The 25,132-nt window shown below is 39.4% G+C and overlaps 1 protein-coding gene across 3 annotated transcripts in view; it reads right to left on the bottom strand.

The window, feature by feature from the left end:
- Positions 1-25,132, bottom strand: part of LOC130923279 (inositol polyphosphate-5-phosphatase A-like) — a 370,235-nt gene that overhangs the window by 146,934 nt on the left and 198,169 nt on the right. For all 3 annotated transcript variants that reach the window (XM_057848875.1, XM_057848873.1, XM_057848874.1), the window contains exons 5-6: positions 4,269-4,332; positions 695-798 (exon numbers count right to left, since the gene is read on the bottom strand). In XM_057848875.1, the coding sequence (XP_057704858.1) occupies positions 695-798; positions 4,269-4,332 (168 nt within the window). The remainder of the gene's footprint in view (positions 1-694; positions 799-4,268; positions 4,333-25,132) is intronic.

Consider the following 25,132-nt stretch of genomic DNA (forward strand, 5'->3'; position numbering starts at 1 on the left):
CAGAGCATCATCCCAGATTCATATCCCAGTCAGGAAAGGGGAATAAATCACAGGGAAAAAAACTTTTCTCAACTACCACCACCCCCCTGTACCGCGCTTTTCTTCCAACATCACTCTCTGTCTCCCTATCAAGATGCACCTTGCCATCTTGTTTTGTGCTTTTTTTTTTCCTGCTTGCAAAAATTTGTCATAATTGTTGGAAATGGATTTGCACTGCATCCGGGCAACTTGTTTTCGATCATATTCAGATTGAATCTACGATATCTGATTCATGTTTTCCTCCTGAACCTGGGTACAGTTTGTGAAAGACATGGAAATTGGGGGAATAGTGCAGGAAGGCTGATTCCATCTGTTTTGCATATATGTGCAGAGGCGGCCGTTGGAGCATGGTTGACAGATGAGTAGGGAGTGCGGGAATGACACACGGGCGGTCGTGCTCTTCATGACTACATCAGCACAGCTCTGCTCCATGCTCAGCTTGGTGCAGAGGACCATGCAGGGGAGGTGAAGGCACCAGAATAAGCTTCGAATTCAACCTCGGGAAACAACGAGCGGTTTCCGTTTTGTAGATTACATTTAGAGACAATAGTATATTCTAATTTATTCGTTGTTACAGTGGAAAAAAGTGATCACTTATTTTATATCACAGCAATTCCTAATACACAAGACACATCAAGCTGATCCCATAACTCACCTCAGGAAAGTAGTCTTGTGGGAACTTCTCCTTCTCCAGCGAGGGTGTACTTTCTAGTGTTTCGGAGCAGGTTTCCTTCCCAACCGCCTTCCTGAATTTCTTGGCTGATTAAGGGAAAGCAAAATAAAAAAAATTTAAAAAAATACAAATAGATGTTAATTTTTCTAAGACCAAACAGTGATTAATCATCTCTAAACAGCATTAAAACCGTACTATAAACTACAACCTTGTACAGACAACTGCACCATCTGCTGGCCATAAACTAAACGTTGACATGACGTGAAGAAAACGGACGTGTTACTGAAACAAAGTCTAGAGATGAAAAATCCAGTGCATCATATAAATTGAAGGAAAAATCCAATGCCCTCTTTTTGGGGAAAAAAAATGGATAGAAATAATAACAACAGTAAGAAAAAGATTCCAGTTTTAGCAAATAATTAATAGATGTATTAGAGTTTCTGCCCTTTATGAATACAGTACATTTATTTATGTATTTTTTATTCATGCATCAAAGCATGAACCAAAATCTAGATACGAATCAAATCTTTACTTTATTGATACAGTCCTAAAAGCTAGGGCGCAATTATCCCTGAACATAGTCTTAAAACAATGACACTCCATCTTCTAGTTCTAAGCCCTTAGAAATTAGTTTTTGCCATTCCAAAAAGATAATAAGATAAGTAGCTACTTAGAGGTTGAATACCAATTAAATGAGTTTCATTCAATATCATTAGATTACTTTTTTTAATCTGCTTTCAGAAAGATTTAAACCACCACAATGATGTGACAAGCATTTTAGTTAAGTTTCATGAAACAGCTTTGTAATGATTGTGAATAGGTAGATTTTATCAGAGCTGAAAAGACTTCCAGTAACTCCATTTTAAAAATTGATCAAGGCATTTTCTCCGCCTCGAGGAATCGTTTAATCTTGCCAGCTCTAAGCATGACGTTTTGCCCAGACTACTTTTAATGTGGCACAATGTGCTGACGTCACGTGCGTAGAGGAAGAAGGGAGAGGCGGTGGATATATTTGATTTCAACCACGCATGAATATAGAGGAAACGACGATGAAGCCGACCAAAGCAAAGAGAAAGGCACCAATAAAAAGCAGAAAATGTCAAAAGTGTGGGAGCATTTCAAGCTGGAGTGGAGACCAAGGCGAACACTGTTTCATGTATTCACTGTAAGAAAGCGCTTGCATAACATTACCCCCACCTGGCCCCGGCTCAAAATCCTATCACAACTTACATTTTAGACTTAAACTTAAAACTTGTTCTGGAACTTAAAAATAGCTTGACACAAATGTAAATTCAATTGAAACACGTGGGGGAAAACACCTAACTTTTAAATGATGTGTCTTATCAAACGTAATTAAATTTTTAAGTAAGAAATAAGAATTTTCTTTTATCAAATCCTTTGTTTTTTGAGTGAAAGCAGAGGATTTTTTTGTTTTTTTAAGACTACATTTAAGATTTTAACATGTATTTTACAAATAATGCCTCAATGAATCTTTTTTTTTTATTATTATGAATGGTTTATTGATGGAGTTTCTCAAGTTAAACCGTATTTTTACACGAGTGACTTCTGGTCTGCCCGATCCTACCTAGTAGTACTGACACAAGGGGGTCGCGTCTCATGTCAAATAATTGACTCTGCCGTTCTTTTCAAGTTCAACGCGTTGAACCGCGTCAAGGACACATCTAAAACACGGCTGCACTGCGACTGGTGTGCACTGGCTGATTGACTATAATGGCCGCGTTTTACTGTGTTGACGTAGACGTGCCTGGTGTATTACCGGGATAAGCATTACATTTTGCCCGTACTACTTTTAATACGGCACACGCTGACGTAACAGACGTAGAGGAAGAAGGGAGAGGCGGCGGATATATTTGATTTCAACCACACTTGAATATAGAGGTAACAACGAAGAAAGGCACCAAGAAAAAGCAGAAAATGTCAAAAGTGTGGGAGCATTTCAAGCTGGAGACCAAGACGAACACCGTTTCATGTATTCATGTATTTAAGACGGCACTTGCATAACACTATCCCCGCCCGGCCCCGGCTATCCGCAAACCCACCGATGCTTCCGCACCCACGGCTGGACCCCGCGACTGCCGCGCGACCGCCCTGCCTAGGTCCCGCTCCACGGGAGGCACCATGTTTACTCCAAGACCCGAGGAGCAATACTCGGGACGAGGTAAAATTAAGTTAACGTAGTGCTAATAAATAAGATTAACGTTGCTGTACCTTGCTAACGTAACGCTCGTCCTGCGAAGGGCAAGGTTTCTATTAATTATGACTACTGTCGGTGCGTGGCTAGCCTGTCTTTCATACAGGCTTTATTTAATCTGTAAAAACACAGCGCTGTAGAGTGGTGAGGGTGTAAAATAAAAACATAATAAAGCTAACTGCCAATTTTAGCTCAGTAGTCATTGATGAATAAAACACCAAGTAGCAGTGGTGCCTAATGTGCTCCAATATTCATAATCATACATTTATTTTGAACACTGCAAAAACTCAAAATCCTATCAGGACTTACAATTTAGACTTAAACTTAAAACTTGTTCTACAACTTAAAAATGGCTTGACAAAAATGGAAATTAAATTGAAACACGTAAGAAAAACAGCTAACTTTTAAGTGATGTGCGATATCAAGCGTAATGACATTTTTATGTAAGAAATATGATTTTTTTAAAAATAAAAATAAGAGCCTAAGTTTTTTGAGTGAAAGCAGTGAATTTGTTGTATTTTTCTGTCGTATCTGAAATGCAATTGTTGGCTATTTTCAACAATGTGCATCTAAAATAAAGACATAGATTGTTTACAACTGGTTCATTATTTGGGGAAATGTCTTTTTTTTTCCTCATGTTTTTATAATTGCTCTTTACCTAAAAAAAAAAAGTTTTATCCGATTACTCGATGGAATTTTAAGTAGAATACTCGATTACTAAAATACTCGACAGCTGCAGCCCTAGATTTTAAATACATGCACATGGTATATACAGTACATGCATTCAGATTTTCATTGGTAAATGCATTAGGCAGACTTTTGCTCAGCTTGTATTGAGGTAAAAAAAATATATATACTGTTCAGATAAAAAAAGTCACATCATTTAGTATGACACGAGTATTCACAAATATAAAATTGTGCACTGAACAGTGGTATCTTTACTAAAGAACCTCTATCCTGCTGTCGCCCTGTCCTTCACTGGGGTAACGGGTGCTAATGCTGACTTGGGTGTAATAGGAAGCAAGGCGCTCCCACATCTATATCCCTTCTTTAATTAGCGTGGCCACGGGACCCTGGGGCCCTCTGACACCGCAGGCTGATGAGACCGCCGTAACTGTCCAATAACCCGCCGAACACCATTACTGTAGGCCCGAAATCTGATGAATTAAATCCTAATATTAATAAGCATTACCAGTCGGTCCCGCTCTTTTTACATTATCCTCAAAGACAATCTTAGCTCGTTGGTTTTGATTGAAGCGGGAATAGCCTGCAAATGGTTGTGTCCGATGAGGGCCCACCATGGCAGGGTCTCATTTCTTGCTTTGATGAATATGAGTCACTCACCTTTGAAATCAAACTGCTGGATGTTTTTCAAAGACTCGTGAATGAAGTAGAAACTTCCAAGAGCCTGCAAGAACAGGAGACATGATTTAGAAGATGCTCTCATATTATGCATTCTTTGTAATGCACAATTCAAATACAGTGATCCCTCGCTACTTTTCGCTTCAAACTTCGCGCCCTCAAAGCTGGTTTATGCTTCTGCGGTGGACCTACACCGTCAGGGCACTCAATTTACGACCGTCGGCCGTAGCCTGACATGCACCTCCACAAAATCCTGACCACGCATCACGCCAACCCAAATGGACTGTGATTGGTCCGCTCAGACTGTTGTTTGCTGTTTATTGTCATCATCATCGGTATCTTTGACAGTTACAAGATAGCATTGTGATAAGATTAATTAACCCGAAGAAAAGACAAGGGCTGATGGGAGAAGCCTGGGCTTATTAAATCCCGTCCCCATTAAACCAAAGGATGCAAATCTTCGCATGATAACGTAGGCATTTCACATTGTGATACCAGTATTTTTTTTTTTTTTTTTACACATGAATTATCTTCGAAAAAGTTGATTAGACGTGACACTTGGGTCAAGCAGTCAATCATCCGTTTGCTCATTGATTAGGTTAGTTTTTTCTGCTAAGAGATCCTCCGTTATCCAGATGTGAAAGTGTTGGCCGGATATGGATGTTGGCTCGATGTACAGTGCCTTGCAAAAGTATTCGGCCCCCTTGAATCTTGCAACCTTTCGCCACATTTCAGGCTTCAAACATAAAGATATGAAATTTAATTTTTTTGTCAAGAATCAACAACAAGTGGGACACAATCGTGAAGTGGAACAACATTTATTGGATAATTTAAACTTTTTTAACAAATAAAAAACTGAAAAGTGGGGCGTGCAATATTATTCGGCCCCTTTATTTTCAGTGCAGCAAACTCACTCCAGAAGTTCAGTGAGGATCTCTGAATGATCCAATGTTGTCCTAAATGACCGATGATGATAAATAGAATCCCATGTGTGTAATCAAGTCTCCGTATAAATGCACCTGCTCTGTGATAGTCTCAGGGTTCTGTTTAAAGTGCAGAGAGGATTATGAAAACCAAGGAACACACCAGGCAGGTCCGAGATACTGTTGTGGAGAAGTTTAAAGCCGGATTTGGATACAAAAAGATTTCTCAAGCTTTAAACATCTCAAGGAGCAGTGTGCAAGCCATCATATTGAAATGGAAGGAGCATCAGACCACTGCAAATCTACCAAGACCCGGCCGTCCTTCCAAACTTTCTTCTCAGACAAGGAGAAAACTGATCAGAGATGCAGCCAAGAGGCCCATGATCACTCTGGATGAACTGCAGAGATCTACAGCTGAGGTGGGAGAGTCTGTCCATAGGACAACAATCAGTCGTACACTGCACAAATCTGGCCTTTATGGAAGAGTGGCAAGAAGAAAGCCATTCCTCAAAGATATCCATAAAAGGTCTCGTTTATTTAAAGTTTGCCACAAGCCACCTGGGAGACACACCAAACATGTGGAAGAAGGTGCTCTGGTCAGATGAAACCAAAAGGGAACTTTTTGGCCACAATGCAAAACGATATGTTTGGTGTAAAAGCAACACAGCTCATCACCCTGAACACACCATCCCCACTGTCAAACATGGTGGTGGCAGCATCATGGTTTGGGCCTGCTTTTCTTCAGCAGGGACAGGGAAGATGGTTAAAATTGACGGGAAGATGGATGCAGCCAAATACAGGAACATTCTGGAAGAAAACCTGTTGGTATCTGCACAAGACCTGAGACTGGGACGGAGATTTATCTTCCAACAGGACAATGATCCAAAACATAAAGCCAAATCTACAATGGAATGGTTAAAAAATAAACTTATCCAGGTGTTAGAATGGCCAAGTCAAAGTCCAGACCTGAATCCAATCGAGAATCTGTGGAAAGAGCTGAAGACTGCTGTTCACAAACACTCTCCATCCAACCTCACTGAGCTCGAGCTGTTTTGCAAGGAAGAATGGGCAAGAATGTCAGTCTCTCGATGTGCAAAACTGATAGAAACATACCCCAAGCGACTTGCAGCTGTAATTGGAGCAAAAGGTGGCGCTACAAAGTATTAACGCAAGGGGGCCGAATAATATTGCACGCCCCACTTTTCAGTTTTTTATTTGTTAAAAAAGTTTAAATTATCCAATAAATTTTGTTCCACTTCACGATTGTGTCCCACTTGTTGTTGATTCTTGACAAAAAATTAAAATTTTATATCTTTATGTTTGAAGCCTGAAATGTGGCGAAAGGTTGCAAGGTTCAAGGGGGCCGAATACTTTTGCAAGGCACTGTAGGTCGCATTGTTGAGAAAATCTTGTCCAAGGTACTTAGTGACCAGTTAAGCAGTTCCATGACACATAAAATTGGTACAGATTTAATCAGAACTAGACAGCATTCGCGTATGTCAGCAGATGGATAATACTCTGTCTTTGCGACAGAGCTGATTGTTACGGCATGTTGGGACTAACTTATCTTTTGTCTCTCATATTCCTCCACATTTTTGTTATGGAAACACTATGTAGTGTTTGTGTGTCTGGCTGAACACCCTGATTTGAACCTTGTGCAGTTCTTTTCCATGCTAGAGGTCAGTCTCTATAGCGGCTTAGAGTAAGCTCTTTATATTTTAAACATATATATATATATATATATGTTTCCGGTTTAGCACGAAACCACCGCCATTTTCAAACAGTCTTGCGCTACACTCAAAAATGGACCAAGCTGATGAGAGGATCATCGGAGAGGTCCGCAAATACGACCACTTGTACAATATTTCGTCAAGGGAGGAGTTTGCTCAAAATACGGGGCTGGAGAGGTCAGTGAATGTGTGTGTATTCGGAAGCGAATGGCCACACGAAGCGGTGACCCAGCCGGCCAAAAAATGCTAGCTTTTTATGACTTTCTGTCGTATTTTTGGTTGGTGCACTTTATCATTTTTTTGTACATATGTTTGCTGTGAGTCTGTGACTTATTTACATTTTAGACGAAGTATATCAAGAATAAAGCACATGTTTGGTGTCAAAAGACTTGTTTTGATGTTTAATTTTCAACAACAGACAGTTCACACACTTGATACATCATCACTGATTGAGAGTGCCTCGGTGCTTTTATGATAACGTGTTTATCATCAAGGCTTCCAACGCAGTTTGCGAAGTTTCATAGCCAGCTGCTATGGCTTCCCACTGGCTGGTTGTACGACACGGTAAAGAAATCGAACAAAACATTTACTGGACAACTAACGCAACTTGCTGGATTCCACCCGATGCTAGAATTCATAATGTGACTGCCAGTCTCTGTGCGGCATCAACGGTCGGACAGACCACCTACACAACCGTCTTCTGCGTCGCCTGCGCCTAAACATTTGTATGATAAACATTTGTTGTTCAATGAGCTGAAGATCCCCATTCAAGCGTTCCATCTCGGTTGCCATTGTTGTCTAACTGGAAGAAAACTCAAGGAATTCGACAAGAAACCCCCAAAACCGCACAAACACAACGCAACAACCCTCTATTGGCTTGGCGGTGAATTACAGAGCAACACGTTACCTTGACGCAGAACTTCAAATGCTCGTTGACGACGTAGGGTCTACGCCGTCGCTACTCCATCACCAAAACGCAGAAGAATAACTTAGGCTTCAGTTCATTGTGGATTTTTTTTCAATTAAAAAATAAATAAATGAAGTACTTCATACAGCTGTCCCAATCCGATCATGTAGTCTCTCACTCTCGTTCCTGCCGCTTTTCTTGGTCAAGCAGTTCACTGGAGTCCTTATTAAAGTTAACGATGATTGACAGACGTTAAGGTCTGATCTTGCCAGCGACGCTTGGAAGTCGAAACTTTAAAGCGCCGCATGCATCAATCATCGTTTAACTTGTTAAACAGGTGCTTTGGCAACTCATTGTGTGTAAGTGAGCAACTTGAGCAGATTTGAGTGGACTCACTCAATGAAGCATTTAATAGAGACGAGCATTTTCTACTTTATTCTTGTTTAAAAATAATTCACTGGGACAGTAAGATGTTTAAAACATCATAATTATTACATTTGCTTAGAAACCATTTATTAAAATATATATGTACATAGTTTTTTTTTTTTTTTTTTAAATTAATTATACTTTGGAGGGAAACAAGTGAAAAACGTGTATATGTATCTCTTTCCGATGCTAAATCTGAATATATTGAACCTTTTTCTTTTCTTGTTTTTTTTTTTTTGTGGGGGGGGGGGGGGCAACTTCACGCTTTTTCACTTATTGCGGCGGGTTATGGTCCCCTTTAACCGCGAAAAACGAGGAGTTATTGTAATTTCAGATGAATCATAGCAAGACATACAACAGTGTGTTCAGCATATACAGGATCAGATGACAACCAAGAAACAAATTTTGTGGAAATCTGCAAGTCTTTCTCACGCTATATTTGTACTCAAATAGGGGTAGAATTGGTAACATACCCACAGTACAGTAAACAGCCCAGTCTGTGTATGCACCATACTCATGTCTTCTAATATGGCGGCTGATCAATTTTAGCTAACTAAAGGACGCATTCAGTCGGACCTTTGAATGGGTAAAGATCCACTTCAATAGGCTTAAAATCGAAATTTTCTCTGTGAACAAACGGAAAACTTTCCCAGGAAAAAGTGAGTCGCACAGATGGGGATTTGATGCGGTTCACAGTCCACTACACTGCTTTCTGTTGGCCCTATTTACATTGAGGGCAACTGAAGGCAAAGCTCAAGCTCAATCCGCTATGGCTTTGAGATGGCAGACTTCTGCCTCGGGATAATTCTCAGTCTTTTTTCTTCCTTTGGGCAAACGCTTGTGAGAGACTTTTTCGATAAAGAAGAGTACTAATGGAAATACAAGTGGGTATTGCAAGTAGTTAATGGCTAAAACTAGAAAGTAAAGGATATAAATACACTGAAGTCAAGGGGAAACATGTAAGCGATGAAGTGAGGATTTGTGGGCTCGATCAGATGAAGGAGACAAGACTTGGGTTTAGCCTCCTTGTACTTTCCGGTTGAGGCCTGGAGAAAACGCCTCTCCGACAGGAAGCGAGACAGTTTGGGCCCAGCCTGCATTATTTATGAGTGCTGGCACATCTTGAGATTAAACATTTGCTGATTTGTCAAAAGCACAAACATGAGGTCCTGCTCATCTCCTTGACATATAAGTTCAGCCATCGGAAAAAAACACTGTCGCACATTTAATTGATGAGGGGAGCGGCTGCTGACCTGTACCTCATGTGCGCTCCCCTACTTCCTCACTGCAATGGAGGACAGAGAAAAAGGGAGACAGATAGAGGAGGGGGATAAGGAATAAGAGGGGATAGCATTGGGCAAAGGCAATACTCAAGGTCACATCTTCCCACTCTTTCCAGGCTTCCAAGAAATCCCACCTCCACTGCTCAATTGTCTTTGTGTTATCTTTCTTTCTTTCTACGAACGGTAAATCTTATACGCATTGATGGCTAGAAAGGCATACCATGCTTTCTGAGGCAGTTTGTGTAAATACTATTTAACTGGAGGGCTGATGTGTCCCAAAAATGTTAGAATTCTGTAAATACTGGGCTTATATTATGGTGACTCAAACAGTAATTTTATGAAAATAATGTTTTGAGCCCAACAGTGCGTGAAAAATGTTGATGGAATATTCCTATTTGAACAGTCATCATTAATCAGAGTTAAGTTCAAACGTACTGGGTACGATGAGAAAATTTGGTATATGACAGTACCACTAGTTGCATGTGGGGTGACTCTGCCGGTACACGATTGAATAACAGTAATATAGTTCAGTTGTAACTTCATTCATTTATGGTTGCGTTTTTAATATGTACAATATATCTCCGAATTACAAATGTATTTTATGTAGAATTATTAAAGTTGCTTAATTTTAATTTCCCCTCATTATATTTTTTTTAATTATTTCTTGTAATAGTCCATCTTAAACCTCTGACAATCTTTTTATATTTTATTTGAAAGTGATGTTTACTTCCTGACAGGAAACCGAGGATTGTTGTTTCTAGCATAGTATATATTTTTTTCTTGTAATACAATGGCTTTATGAATTCACAATTTCTTGTAATACAAAGGCTTTATGACTTCACAATTTAGAGTTTATACACTGCAAAAACACACCTTCTTAAAGTGCTTGTGACACGAAAAAGCATGTTTATTTCATAATACACGTGGTATTTTATGCTCCTGAATGATATGGACCGCTTGGATGTGTGTGGAAGCGATCGCTATATTTATTTAGTTTTTTGAATCCCGCGCCAGGAAAATGAGTGACTTCCGGCTTCGGTCTCGCATTGAGGAGGAGGGCGCTGTGACGTGTACGGTAGAAGACGTCCTCTTCACGCTACAGTGTACTGTTGTGTATGAGGACGAAGGATTCAGCTGATTTTGCGGATTAATACTTTTATTTTTTGCATCACGCCAGCCAAACGGCTGCAGAAAAATCATTCTGTATGCGGGAGAGGCGTATGCGCCTTTTTGGAGTTTCAAAAGGTTCCCATTCACCGTGGATATTTACTGTGGGACCATTGGACTTACAAGGAAGTGAGTAAACATCTTGTTTTGTATTATGTCAAATACGAATACAGTGATTACAAAGTAAACACTATAAAATTCCTTTAAATAAAGGACTACTTACGTTTGATCATTGATAGGCATGTAAAAAGCTATCCTCACGCTCATTAGCAGTTAGCTGTTAGCGCGTTAGCTACACAACAATTCCAGCCACCCTCCTCCAGGGAACGAATTGTAAATTGCTCTCCGCCGGGCGGTTTGCCGATCCGCAAAGAAACTCGACAACCGGGTCGTCATGTCAAATAATCCAGGCTAGTTATGTGTGATTTTCCACTTCGAAGACTTTGAAACATCCCTCGGTTCGGGTTAGCATGTCGGCTAGCTGTCACTCCTTCTGGTCTGTTTACATTCTCCGAAGCCGGGGAAGGGAAATGACATATGTCCGATTTAGGTGTCATAAAATATCGTTCGGCAGGTGTGACAGTAAAGGTAAAGTCGACTGTTTTGACCATTATGGAGTAATTTTGCCATGTCGTCTTGAATAAATGGATTTTTATTATTTTATATTCCATTTAGCACAAGTTATTTGTCATGACCATGCCATTTATTTAGCAATTGGGGAAAGTACTTGGGTAAAAAGAATATCCTGTAAAAATATTGAAGTAAAGAGACAGAAACAATGACATTTTGCCGCTCTCTTCGTTGCGTTTTCCTCATTGTGAATAGTTCCCCCTCGACGGGCTGACTGGTCCTTCTCAAGCCATTTATATAGCTATTGGGGAAAAATACTTGGATAAAAAGAATATCCTGTAAAAATATTGAAGTAAAGAGACAGAAACAATGACATTTTGCCGCTCTCTTCGTCGCGTTTTCCTCATTGTGAATAGTTCCCCCTCGACGGGCTGACTGGTCCTTCTCAAGCCATTTATATAGCTATTGGGGAAAATACTTGGATAAAAAGAATATCCTGTAAAAATATTGGGAGTAGAGAGACTGAAACAATGACATTTTGCAGCTCTCTTCGTCTCATTTTCCTCGTTCTGAAAAATTCCCCCTCAATGGGCTGAATAGTAAAACCGATGAGCCTAGTCTACCGCTGACGTCATCCACCTGTTGGGGACGCTAAAGCCCTATAATTGTAGGCGTGGCTAACCGGCAGATTAAAAGACTAATTTCTCGTCATCTGCGCTTTGCTAAATTGTTGTATATGGTCGAATCGTCTCAAAATATGATTCTAATTCACATAATAATGCCATTTAAGACTTTTTTTCTGGTGTCGTATGCTCTTTAAAGCTAGTTAAATTCCATTGTTTTCATTGTAAATATAATAGAAATAAGTGAAATTATCTGCCAGTGCTTCATGTAAATTTTACTCAGATTTCTTGAAATACGAAAAATAGTTAGCTGAAAATAAACTTAACAGGATTATTTTCAGCAATAAATTAGTATATTACACATAGTATATATATATATATATATATATATATATCTTAAAAATAAAGCTTGTTTGTTAGAAATGTTCTTAATTCCAGAACAGATATTGTTCAAAAACATATTTGACAGCAAATTTATAGATGTATGTGCTTAATAAGAACAAATACTAATATGTACTCAATCTGACGCAATCATCTGTTAACTCTTCTTTAAAGCAACACTTGGTAACTTTTCAGTTTCGGTCGATTTTAGCGACGCCGGTAGTGTTTTGCCTAAAGGAAGACTGCGTTTCCCATGAAGACCAGCGCACACCCGCAAGGTGTCGTAAAATCATCATCAATCAAAAATCAATCCCCCGGTTGCCTGCAGATGGATTAAACAACATTTCCAGCGGCTGTGTGAAAAATGAAGAGTAATAAGGTCCTCCAGTTGTGGCTAAACAATAGAATATGATGGTTGACTGCCGCATGGCTAAACCGCCACCCCACCTGGACTCATCAGCATCATAGAGTGAATGTCGGGCCAATTTTTATTTTTTATATCCTTGTAGCCTGCCTTTTTTTCCTCCTCAGAAAAAAAACTTTTTGTCTTTTGTTGCTCAGCCATCTTTGCAGAATTCCCCTCGAAAGCGTTCGCATCGACTTTTGTCTTTATAGCACATGGGGAAAGGGGGAAGTGACGTATGCCATAAAGCAGTCAGCACATTGGTAGTTTTTTTTTGTGTGTGTGGCAGGATTCCTGCCACCCTCTTCAAAGTTAATTAGTGCCGGTGAAAGCGATAGCCCCCCTCAAGATATAAGAGAGAGTTCATTCAACTAGTTCTCAGTCAACATATTATCACAAATGTTATGAAAATATTTTATAAAGGTTGAAAAGTTACCTAGTGTTGCTTTAACACTCAAAACAAAATGGACTAGATTTAAGAAAAATAATCTGATTAAGACGTTATAAATTTGCAGTGTAGCATAAAGATTTGAATGAATTCTTCTAAAACTATTTTGTCTTTTTTTAACTAATGAGGCTACTACATTCAAATTATATTTTTCAAGTTGTAGGCCTACTTAGAGTACAATGTTTTGATTCACTGGTATAATATACTGTAGTACTGTAAATGTAGGCAACCTCTTTGTTGAAATGTATACACACTTCTACAAAAATAACATTCTAACTTAGCTAAGGAAATTCTAATCAAAGTAGAAGTGTATGAAATGACAAAAGAAATGATCTAAACATTTGCTTCTCTATGTCACTGCTTGCCCATTCTTCTCAATGAATCAGACAATTAATTGGAAGGACACAAATGAATACACAACTATCCTCTAGCTTTCTGTACACAACTTAACCCTCAACCCTTGTAAATATCCAATTTACATCAAGTTTATAAGAGCAAGTGCCTGCTATGCTCCCTCTTATCTGCCTCACTGCATGACTCTCCATGAAGAAGCTATTATATTAGCAGGCCACAATTAATCCATTTGTCTCTTAACATGACAGGCTCCAAATATTCATTAGGGTCGGGCTGTGCTGACAGGCCATGCTTATCATTTACCAGAAGCTTTACAATGGCCTGTGTCAAACGTATGTTCGTCACGTCTCACTTTATTGATTAGCTGCCAGATTCCCATGAAATAATTAAAAATATATTTTACATATTTATAAACCCATATGCCACAGCGGCTACTTAATTCCCCATTAGTAAAATGTAGTCTATTAGGTGCGTGCTACTGGAGAGCTAAGGGGAAATGAGTAATCACTATAATTGCGGACAGAAAGACAATAACTGCACCATAAAATCTCTGATTTTATGGCTTGTTCAGCCGATGCTATCTCTTATCATGACTTGTATTGCCAATGCCACTTAAAGATAAGGGAACATTGGCTCTGCTCTGCTCTGCTTTCTGCGTGTGTGTGTTCATGCAAGTGTGCAGTTGACATTTCTAATACCCCAGCAGATAAGGGTTGAACAAGTCCCAATAGACTGGCTGGAAGAAAATAAAGACTTGAGTGCTGCAGTACATAGTCTGCATACTTTGCTCCCATGAATGCTTTATCGATACCGAGGGCTGCAAGAATTAGTTCTGGCCAATGGAGAGAAGCAGGATTTCTGTGACCTCTGAATAGATTTTCTGCATTTAACGTGAAAAATGGGCCATAAAGCAAACATAAAAGTAATAATTTTTCTTCAAGGTCTCACCTCCAATCTGGGCTAAGGGAAAGCCAGCAGTCCCAAGAGAGCTGCCACATACACACTCCAGTGTCATCAGAATGTCACTGTACAGCTTCTTGGGAGTAATATTCTGCTATTCCACTGCCACTAACAAAGTGTGGCATGTCCAGTGAGGTTTTAAGAGGAAAAATGGATAAAAGCTCTGACTTGAACATAAACGAAGTGAAGGCATGCATAGTGAATTAATTGATAATGGTAGCATTGACTATCCAAATTGACTATCTGTCTACACCGAGAGGCTATCCAAAAACATAATCCCGCCATTGCAAATCTATCAGATGTATTTTTGATGATCTGTCATCAAACTAGTGCTACAACGATTAATTGATTAACTCGAGTATTCGATTAGAAAAAAAGATTCGAATTAAATTTGGCTGCTTCAAGTATTGTTTAATTAAAGTGGCGTTGTATTAGCTTGTTTTGAAAGTGTTTGCATTTAGTTTTTTTGATTTGGGTGGATAAATGGCCCTCTAGTCTACCTCATTTCACACGGCTGAATCCATCTGCTCCCTGTTAAGACCAACATAAGCTTTTGTTTTTGTTTGAGGTAATGTTTTTTAATGCATTCGTAATTTACTTTATTGGTATATGTGGCCCTTTTTTGTCGGAATATGTGTCTGAACCATTCGTAAACAGCACTGTAAAAAAACGTTCGCATTTTATAGTATTTAGGCTAGCAGACTTTTGCTATACAAGTTAGCCAACTCAAGCTAAGCTCAAGTATTTTAATTTTTTATGGTCCTTATCCGATTACTCAATTATTCGAACTAAATAGTTAATCGATTAATCGACCACTAAAATATTCGATAGCTGCAGCCCTACATCAAACCCATACAAAATAAATTAGGAAAAAAGGTTAATTGGCACATATTTGCATCTCAATTTCATGACTGGATGCAACAATCTATTACAAATTTAGCCCTTCTTTCACCTGTAAATAGACAATTAACTGACTGGCTTCCATTGATAGCGATTTTGGCATATTGCCATGAACAAATCTCAAACTAAAAAAACCTTCCTAGAGTTCCAATGGCTTAAATGATATTATATACAACCCCTAGCAAAAAGTATGGAATTACCAGTCTCGGACAAGCACTCACTAAGACATTTTATTATGTAGAACAAACTCGGATAACAAAGCTTGAAAAAAAAAAAAAAAAAAAAAAGAACTAGTTCAAACGTGCAACTCCTTGGCATTCAGACACACTAAAGAAAATGAATAAAAAACATTGTGATGGTCAGTAAATTTTACGTTTATAGAGCAAGTGCAGGGAAATAAATACAGAATCACTCCATTCTGAAGAAAAAAATATGGAATCACTCCATTTAGAGTAGAAAATACAGACACACCCAGTCAATTTCCCTTCCTTAATTGGGCCCCTGCCTCAGATTAGATCTGCTCATTAGTCAGCTGTTAAAAACTGCAGTTATCACACCTTGGAGGGATGCTGGACATAGTGGATTCACAAGAATCATGGCTCCAACATGAGAGATGTCTCTTGAGACCAAAGAGAGGACTATCAAACTTCTTGAAGAAGGTAACACTACACGTATGGTTGCCAAAAATGTGGGCTGTTCACAGTCAGCTGGACCAAGTACAAACAGCATGGCAAGGTTGTTAAAGTTAAGCGTACTGGTAGACCGAGGAAGACATCCAAATGTCATGACAAACAACTGAAGGCCATATGTCTTGAAAACAGAAGATGTACAACAAGACAAATGAAGAAATGGGAGGAAGCTGGAGTCAAGGTATGTGACAGAATTGTGCAAAATCGCCTAAAGGAAATGGGATTTTCATACAGGAAAGCTAAAAGGAAACCATTATTCACACTTAAACAGAAAAGAACAAGACTGCAATGGGCTAAGGGGAGGTAATCTTGGACTGTGAAATACTGGATGAAGGTTATTTTCAGTGACGAGTCAAGAATCTTTATTGGACAAGGTGACCATGCTGGAACTTTTGTTAGGTGCCGTTCCAGTGAGATTTACAAAGACGACTGCCTGAAGAAAACATCAAAATTCCCTCAGTCCTTGATGATATGGGGCTAAATGTTAGGCAAAGGCACTGGGGAGATGGCTGTGGTTAAATTTTCAATAAATGCACGAGTTTACATTGAAATTTTAGACAGCTTTCTTATCCCTTCAATTGAAAATATGTTTGTCATTTTCCAAAATGACAATGCATCATGCCACAGAGCTAAAACTGTTAAAGCATTCCTTGGAGAAAGACTCATCCAGTCAATGTCGTAGCCTGCAAATAGCCCAAATCTCCACCCTATTGAAAACCTGTGGTGGAAATTGAAAAAAAAATCATCCACAGCAAGGCTCTGACGTGCGAGGATGAATTGGCAACTGCAATCAAAGTGAGTTGGCACCAAATTTATGAAGAATACTGTTTGTTACTCATCAAGTCCATGCTACAGAGATTGTAAGAAGCCTACTGCGATATGCAATAAGTCAATTTATCGCACGGTAAATGAAAATGAGGACGGTAAATTTCCAGGCTGTGATTTATCACCGCATGCATGTTTGCGTCTGCTGCGTGCACTCGGCACACGCGCGTGTTGATTGCATATGAGACCTTCACTGAAGTTTATCGGCCAGCAAAACATCGTAGAATTAGTTCAGACATACAAAATAAGGAAACACATCTATATTAAACATTTGAGAACGTTAGCGTTGTGATATTGAGGCTAATAAAAAAAGACAATGTGCTAACCACTTTTGCCTGCTATACAACATTGGCAATCTTCTCCAAAACGCAAAAATACGGTTAAAAGGTGACACTTCAAACATGAAAAATCTCTGGTTTACAGCATTTGCAAACGATGCGAAAAAAATAAATAAGTCATGCATGACGAAGAGAAGTGCACTTTTTTCTTTTTTTTTAAAGTGTATGGTTAGCGGCTTAGCGAACGTACTTCCGGCGAACATTTCAAAATAAAAGCACGTCATGTTCAACACCTAAATGAAGATTTCTGGAATTAATCTGACATACTTCAGATTCGACACCCAGAATAGCTTTAAAATGACACCCATTATGAAAAAGGTGATAGGCAATGAATATTTTGACTTCAAATTTGCCAACATGTGCACTTTGCAGGACAAGTCGACAGTCATTTTGGATCAAATAGACCATTTTGATGGGTTGTTATTAGCAGAGAACAATTTGGGCATTGGGCTTGTCACCTATTTCATATTCTGCACTTAGCTACCTTTCAAATGACTCGTTACGCAATGTGTGTTTTTTTTTAATATTTATAATAGAGGTTGTGTTTTATTTAAGTATAACAATTTATTGCATTTGAATGGGTGATTTTTTAAAGATGTATTGTCATTAGATTAGATAATATCGTATATCAACAATAATTTATGAGACAATATATCGCCTACTAAAATGTGTTATCGCGACAGGGCTACTTTAAAATAACAATTAGTCGCTGCCTGCCTCTCCCAGTCAAAATGGATTGGACGTCTATCGCTGTCAATGGCACTGAAAGATGATCAATCAATGTATTTGATGTCTATGTCTGTCAATGGCAGCGAATGAGTAATACAAAAGATTTTGGACTAAACAAGTACCTTCACAGGAGCCCCTTAGACCAAAAAACAGCTTGTTCGTCATCCACGGCACAAAAGTTAGCCACATCAATGGAGATGGTGTGTGTTTTCAGAGTAGTGATAGAGATGAAGCGGCCCTTAGTATTTTCTACTGCTGCAGAGTAAACTGGCTACCCCCAATCTGCCATATGTGTTTGCCAAGGCCCTCTCCCTGAGCCATTGATTGAGTATTCACAGTATTGAGCCACAATGTCTATTATTCATTGGCTGCCTGGAAAGCCTGACTGGATACACACAAAAAAACTCTCATTAAAACTACTTCTATCACTTCCTGTGATTTGAAGGAGGCCCAAGTATTGGAACCATCTGTCAAGTCTTGAATAAGCCCTTTCTGTGGGGGTGCTTGCTACGTGGCACGGGTATGGGATTTAATTTGTCCAACTTAATTTTAAAGTGATAATTGAACAGCCTTATTACATATTCTTCCAAATGCCCACACAAAAATCTGTACTGTACTTTGATTGCCATTCTTTACTTTAACCCTTTATAATCTCTATAGACAAATTTCCGAGGTAATTCCGCATTTCTGCCGTGACTTCCGTTTTACACTTTCTCCAACCAAAACAACAGTGAAGCTGGAGTGGCATTACCCATCAAAATCGTACAAAAAAGAAAATTTGGAAATGCTGAATCCATTTGCCATCATCAAGACGGGCGGACAACATGAAGAAATGGCTAAGAGTCACCACAACCAAAATAGTTTAGTATTGTATTGATTTAGTAGCAGTGGATGGAAACGCAATCATGGACCCGAAACGCTCCGAAGCATCAAGTTGAATATGTCCTCATACATGAATATGGGAATTTTGCATTCATGAAGGCAGATAAGGAACAAAGACAGTACCACCACAAAGCAATAACAGGTACAATTATGTACAATTTGACTAAAATTCTGTGTGTTGCGTCATAGCGGAGGCATAATTAGCTTTACATAAGCGATTCATCAACATCAATGATATGGAAATGGAACACTTATCTACTACAAGTTATACACAGGCTTTTTACCTTAAATGCATAAATTCAAGTGTTACACATTTTTTGTTCATTTGTTTACCAGTGGAAAACGCTGTTAGGCAAGGGAAGACAACTTGATGTGCCTCACAACAACATTTATGTTGATGGACAAATATTGAGACTAAGTGCATTCAACATTGATGATGGAAGGCTCAAATTTATACTCCACCTTCGTTAAGATGTTTCCAATAGTTATATACAATGTGATTTTTTTTTTACCTGTTTTGCACATGCACCAATTGTTTTAAATAAAACAAGAAACTGAATCAAGTTGTCAAAAAGCTTTATAGTCAGGGGTGCACATATTTGTTCTCAAATGAGGACCTGGAGATGTGACTTGGTCCTCATTGAGCTTGAGAGCCGACCCACCTGATGCAATAAAATTATGACAAGCTTTACTTAGAGCCAATTACCTTTAATTAATTATACTAACAATTAACGCTTGATTAACATCAATTGGCACAACAAATTTGCCATTACTTTGAAGTGAAATGTAAAGAAATAAACATAAAAGCACTAATTCAAAATAAAGGGCATTATGCGGCTCCCACATTAACTCCAAGCCTTTGTAAAAGTGGGATGTCCTCCTCATAAGACCTCATTGAACGTGCATGTTTACCTTTGTGAAATGCGGGCAAAAACACGTTTGTCAGTGCATGGCGCTGTTCTTCATTGACTTTATTCCGCCGCTTGTCCATAGGGCGAGTGGGGTCCTGTCTGACATCGCCACATTGCCACATGCTGTTTTTTTTCGTGCTTTTCAAAGTTTGGATGGCTGAAATTATTTGACCCTATATAAAATGCGCTGCTCTTATCAGCGACATTGGGATTCTAATGGCAAATTTTGCACCACATTTCCGTGCGAGCATCATTTGCTTCTAGCCATGGTACCTCCTGCAGCCATTTTTCAGCAAAAGTCCTTTTTTCGATAGCTCCGGTGACGTCTCTGTCGTCTGTCTGTCTTTTGACGGGGGTGGGGGAACACGGAAATAATTACTCAGTGGGGCCTGCCTCTTTGAAATTTTGAGAAGTGATTTTCTCGTGTCCGCCGCCAATACATTTGTCAGCCATTGGTACGCAAAAGCGTATGGAAGCCGTTGAGGGCCAGCGCGTTCGTCTACGTCCAGTACGCATGCGCGCATGCGGACCACTTATGTGCACCCCTGTTTATAGTGATCAATATCTGCAATAAAAAAGAATGACATAATATTTGAGTTTATACAGTGGGGCAAATAAGTATTTAGTCAACCACTAATTGTGCAAGCTCTCCCACTTGAAAATATTAGTGAGGCCTGTAATTGTCAACGTGAGAAAACCTCCACCATATGAGAGAATGTGGAAGAAAAAAAAAACAGAAAATTACATTGTCTGATTTTTAAAGAATTTATTAGCAAATCATGGTGGAAAATAAGTATTTGGTCAATACCAAAAGTTAATCTCAATACTTTGTTATGTACCCTTTGTTGGCAATAACGGAGGCCAAACGTTTTCTGTAACTCTTCACAAGCTTTCACACACTGTTCCTAGTATTTTGGCCCATTCCTCCATGCAGATATCCTGTAGAGCAGTGATGTTTTGGGGCTGTCGTTGGGCAACACGGACGTTCCACTCGCTCCACAGATTTTCTAGATTTTCTGGAGTTGAGATCTGGAGACTGGCTAGGCCACTCCAGGACCTTGAAATGCTTCTTACGAAGCCATTCCTTTGTTGCCCTGGCTGTGTGTTTGGGATCATTGTCATGCTGAAAGACCCAGCCACGTCTCATCTTCAATGCCCTTGCTGATGGAAAGAGATTTTCACTCAAAATCTCTCGATACATGGCCCCATTCATTCTTTCCTTTACACAGATCAGTCGTCCTGGTCCCTTTGCAGAAAAACAGCCCCAAAGCATCATGTTTCCAACCCCATGCTTCACAGTTGGTATGGTATTCTTCGGATGCAATTCAGTATTCTTTCTCCTCCAAACACGAGAACCTGTGTTTCTACCAAAAAGTTCTATTTTGGTTTCATCTGACCATAACACATTCTCCCTGTCCTCTTCTGGATCATCCAAATGCTCTCTAGCGAACCGCAGACGGGCCTGGACGTGTACTTTCTTCAGTAGGGGGACACGTCTGACAGTGCAGGATTTGAGTCCCTGGCGGCGCATTGTGCTACTGATAGTAGCCTTTGTTACTGTGGTCCCAGCTCTCTGTAGGTCATTCGCTAATTTACCTATCGCAGATTCAGTCTTCCCAGCCTGGTGCAGGTCTACAATTTTGTCTCTGGTGTCCTTTGACAGCTCTTTGGTCTTGGCCATAGTGGAGTTTGGAGTGTGACTGACTGAGATTGTGGACAGGTGTCTTTTATAACGATAATGAGTTAAAACAGGTGCAATTAATACAGGTAACGAGTGGAGCCTTGTTAGACCTCATTAGAAGAAGTTAGACCTCTTTGACAGCCAGGAATCTTGCCTGTTTGTAGGTGACCAAATACTTATTTTCCACTCTAATTTGGAAATAAATTCTTTAAAAATCAAACAATGTGAGTGTTTTTTTCCCCACATTCTGTCTCTCATGGTTGAGGTTTACCCATGTTGACAATTACAGGGCTCTCTAATCTTTTCAAGTAGGAGAACTTCCACAATAGGTGGTTGACTAAATATTTATTTGCCCCAATGTAGCTGCTCGAGCCACGTTCAAGAACTGCTCGGATTTCTAGCCATAAACCCCCTTGCTGTCCTCGATAATGTGTTGGAATAAAACACAGGGAGGATTGACGGTTGTCACATATGGATAAAATTGAAAGGACACTTTCGTGTATGTCAACACTTGACAAGTCTAATCAAATGATGTACAGTAGGCGTGCTGTGGTCCACACTGTCGCAGACAACAAGGTGGTTGACTGCTAGAAATCCAAGCAGTTCTTTAACGCAACAAGAGCAATACCTCGCTCATCGGCACACGACCGAGAACTTTTTACCTATTCCTTCCTTCCTATTGCAACTCCACCTGATGAGATAAAATGCGATATTGGATCATTTCTCACGGCACACCTGACAATCTCTCACACCAGTTGAAAAATAGTGGCCTAAACTGGAAGTCCGTTGCAGAAAATGTAAAAGATGGTGCCACCAAATATTCGCTCAGGAAACGTGTCTATAGAACCCATTTAAGTCATTGGCTGCCATTGGGAGAGGCTGGCAGCGAAAGATCGCTGTCAGCCCTCACATGATTTCGACAATATTACAAAAACTGAAACGTTAGAGGTTCACCATTTTTCACATGGATGAACTCAAATTCCAATTGAAATCGAAATTAGTAAATAAAACAAAATGTTACAGTAGTATATATTTTTAAACAGTCAAATACACATATTGTACATCATTTTAACTATAATTGCGATCAGTGACATTTACAATAGCGTAATCTACCCTCATACAAAAGAAGATTGCTGCAATGGCTAAATTTACCAAACTCAATGAACCCATTTATTGATTAAATTTCAAAGAATTGCTCATTGCTGTAAACGTCTGATATAATATCTGTATTTTATGTTTGTAGACTGTGAAAGCTTTTGGCGGAGTGTTTCCAGGCTTTCACTTCATCATTCTAAAATCTCCCAGAATGCCGAGCGACAGACGGTCATGATTGATCTTAAAACCACTGATTTTATTTTCGTTTGAAGAAAATATTAAGGATGGGGCTAAACAAGGCATAATAGGCCAAACCCATGGCAGCGCCTGACCTGCCAACAATCCAGACCCACTCCCAAGGTTGGCTGCCTCGCTGGGAAATATTGTGCATTAATTTCATTTAGTCTCCCCTCCAACATTCAATGGTAGAAGTTAATTAAATTGCTTGTCCATTGTGTTCATCCACTTACAAAGTTAATGATATTGTGCCGGGGAATTAAAGAGCATTTTATAAAGCGCACGGGATGGGAGCTGGCAGGCACTACATTGCCCAGTTGAACCCTGTCAGTCGGCAGGCTTCTGGACACCCTAATTAGCGGTGAAATGGATGCTTCCATCTGCCAATTTCCTGCCATGCTCATCAGTCGTGCGCTGCCTCCTCTAACCTGCCCGGCAGAGGTCTAGAGCAATAAAACCGTCACAGCACTGACATCCAACTAAATCTAACACACACACACACGCAAAAATACATGAATGCATTTATACACGATATGACTTGGACTTTAAAATGGACTTTTCTCCCCCACATTATATAGTCCGGCCTAATCAAGAAGAAGGAGTTTGATAACTTTGTTAAAATGTTTGAAATGCACTGTAGCACCGGCAATGCTTCTATTTGCCTTCGGATAAAGCACAGCAAAAGCATTATGCTTCATGATAAATCGATCTGACACAGTACCTGTTGAATTTTTAGATAAAACATGCACTACTTCAGGTGTACTTGAAGAACAAACTAAAGTTAATGATATCGGCTCGACATTTTTCACATATTTGCTTGCAGGTCCATACAGTTCCACCTAAAGGATAAAAAAAAAAAACTATTGCAGTAGATAAGTAGAATTGAAAGGACATTGAGACGGCCATCCCTTCAAGGAAAAATGCATTGGACGTCTAGAACTGTCAGTAGCAATGAATTTGCATTCGCATCCAGTTATCCAAGTTTGCATGAATTGGATGTTTATCCTTGCTAGGCCTGCACAATACAGTGGTACCGCTACAAGCAAAGTTAATTCGTTCCAAGGCTGTGTTTTTAAGTCGAAATGGTCGTATGTCGAGCAGGATTTTCCCATAAGAATACATTATAATTCCATTAATTCGTTCCCCAGTCCAAAAACCTGCACTAAATACTTACCGTATTTTTCGGACTATAAGTCACAGTTTTTTTCATAGTTTGGATGGGGTTGCAACTTATACTCAGGAGCGACTCATGTGTGAAATTATTAACACATTATTATATCATTTCACGTTATTTGGGTGTTTTGGAGTGACACTGATGGTTTGGTAAACTTGTTAGCATCTTCTTTATGTTATAGTTACTCTTAAATAGCTATGTTACGTTAACATACAGGCCAAGTTCGCATTTCGTTGTTCATGCATCATGTAACATTATCATACCGTACACTTATTCAGCATGTTGTTCTCTATTGTATTTTTGTTTTAAACTGCCTTTCAAGATGACATATCTGTACTATGAGTTGGATTTTATCAAGTAAATTTCCCCCATAAATGCGACTAATACTCCGGTGCGACTTTTGTTTTTTTTCCCTCTTTGTTGGGCATTTTATGGCTGGTGCGACTTATACTCAGGTGCGACTTATAGTCCGAAACATACGGTAATAAATACTGCTGGTACTATTACAAATAGCAATTACCCATTACTCATTTTACTGACTGGTGAAACACAGCACAAGCAGAGCACATTGGTAGTTCAAAACTTTACCGTAAACTGACAATATGTACGGTAATAATAAGATCTGATGACTTCTTGAACTTACCAGAATCCAGGAGAAAACAAACAGATGTGACTTTTCTTTTAAAGGCTGCTGTATAACTTGCTCATTTCATCATGATGAATAAATGTTTCCTCCATGGATTGATACGGTAAAATGAAAGTGAGAACGTAAGTCGGAAATCCGAGAGCGCTCATCGCTGTCGACACAACAGTAACAATAGGAACTATTGTTATTTGGGTTTGAGTTTCCCGAGGGACAGATATAGTTGACGGACACAGGAAGTCTGTGTTGTTACATTTGTTATGGTCCGGGTTGCGGAGCTCCAATAAACGTTGACTCAAATGAGTTCAAGAAACTAAATTCTGTGCTTTATGACGAGTGAAAAAAGCAGAATTTAACAGACGAAATCATTTGGCCGATCAGAATGAAGTATTACCGAAACAAAATGGTGACGTCACGTACCGTAATGGTCGGCAACGGATCGCCGCATACATTTCTTCAACACAACATGGCTGTGTCAATTAAAAAAAAAAAATCTGAGGTGTGCAAAGGCACTGCCCTCACGATTCGATTCGATTACGATTCGGAGGGCCACAATTCGATTCGATT

The sequence above is a fragment of the Corythoichthys intestinalis genome, chromosome 10, assembly GCF_030265065.1.
Source record: "Corythoichthys intestinalis isolate RoL2023-P3 chromosome 10, ASM3026506v1, whole genome shotgun sequence".
Taxonomy (NCBI): Eukaryota; Metazoa; Chordata; class Actinopteri; order Syngnathiformes; family Syngnathidae; genus Corythoichthys; species Corythoichthys intestinalis.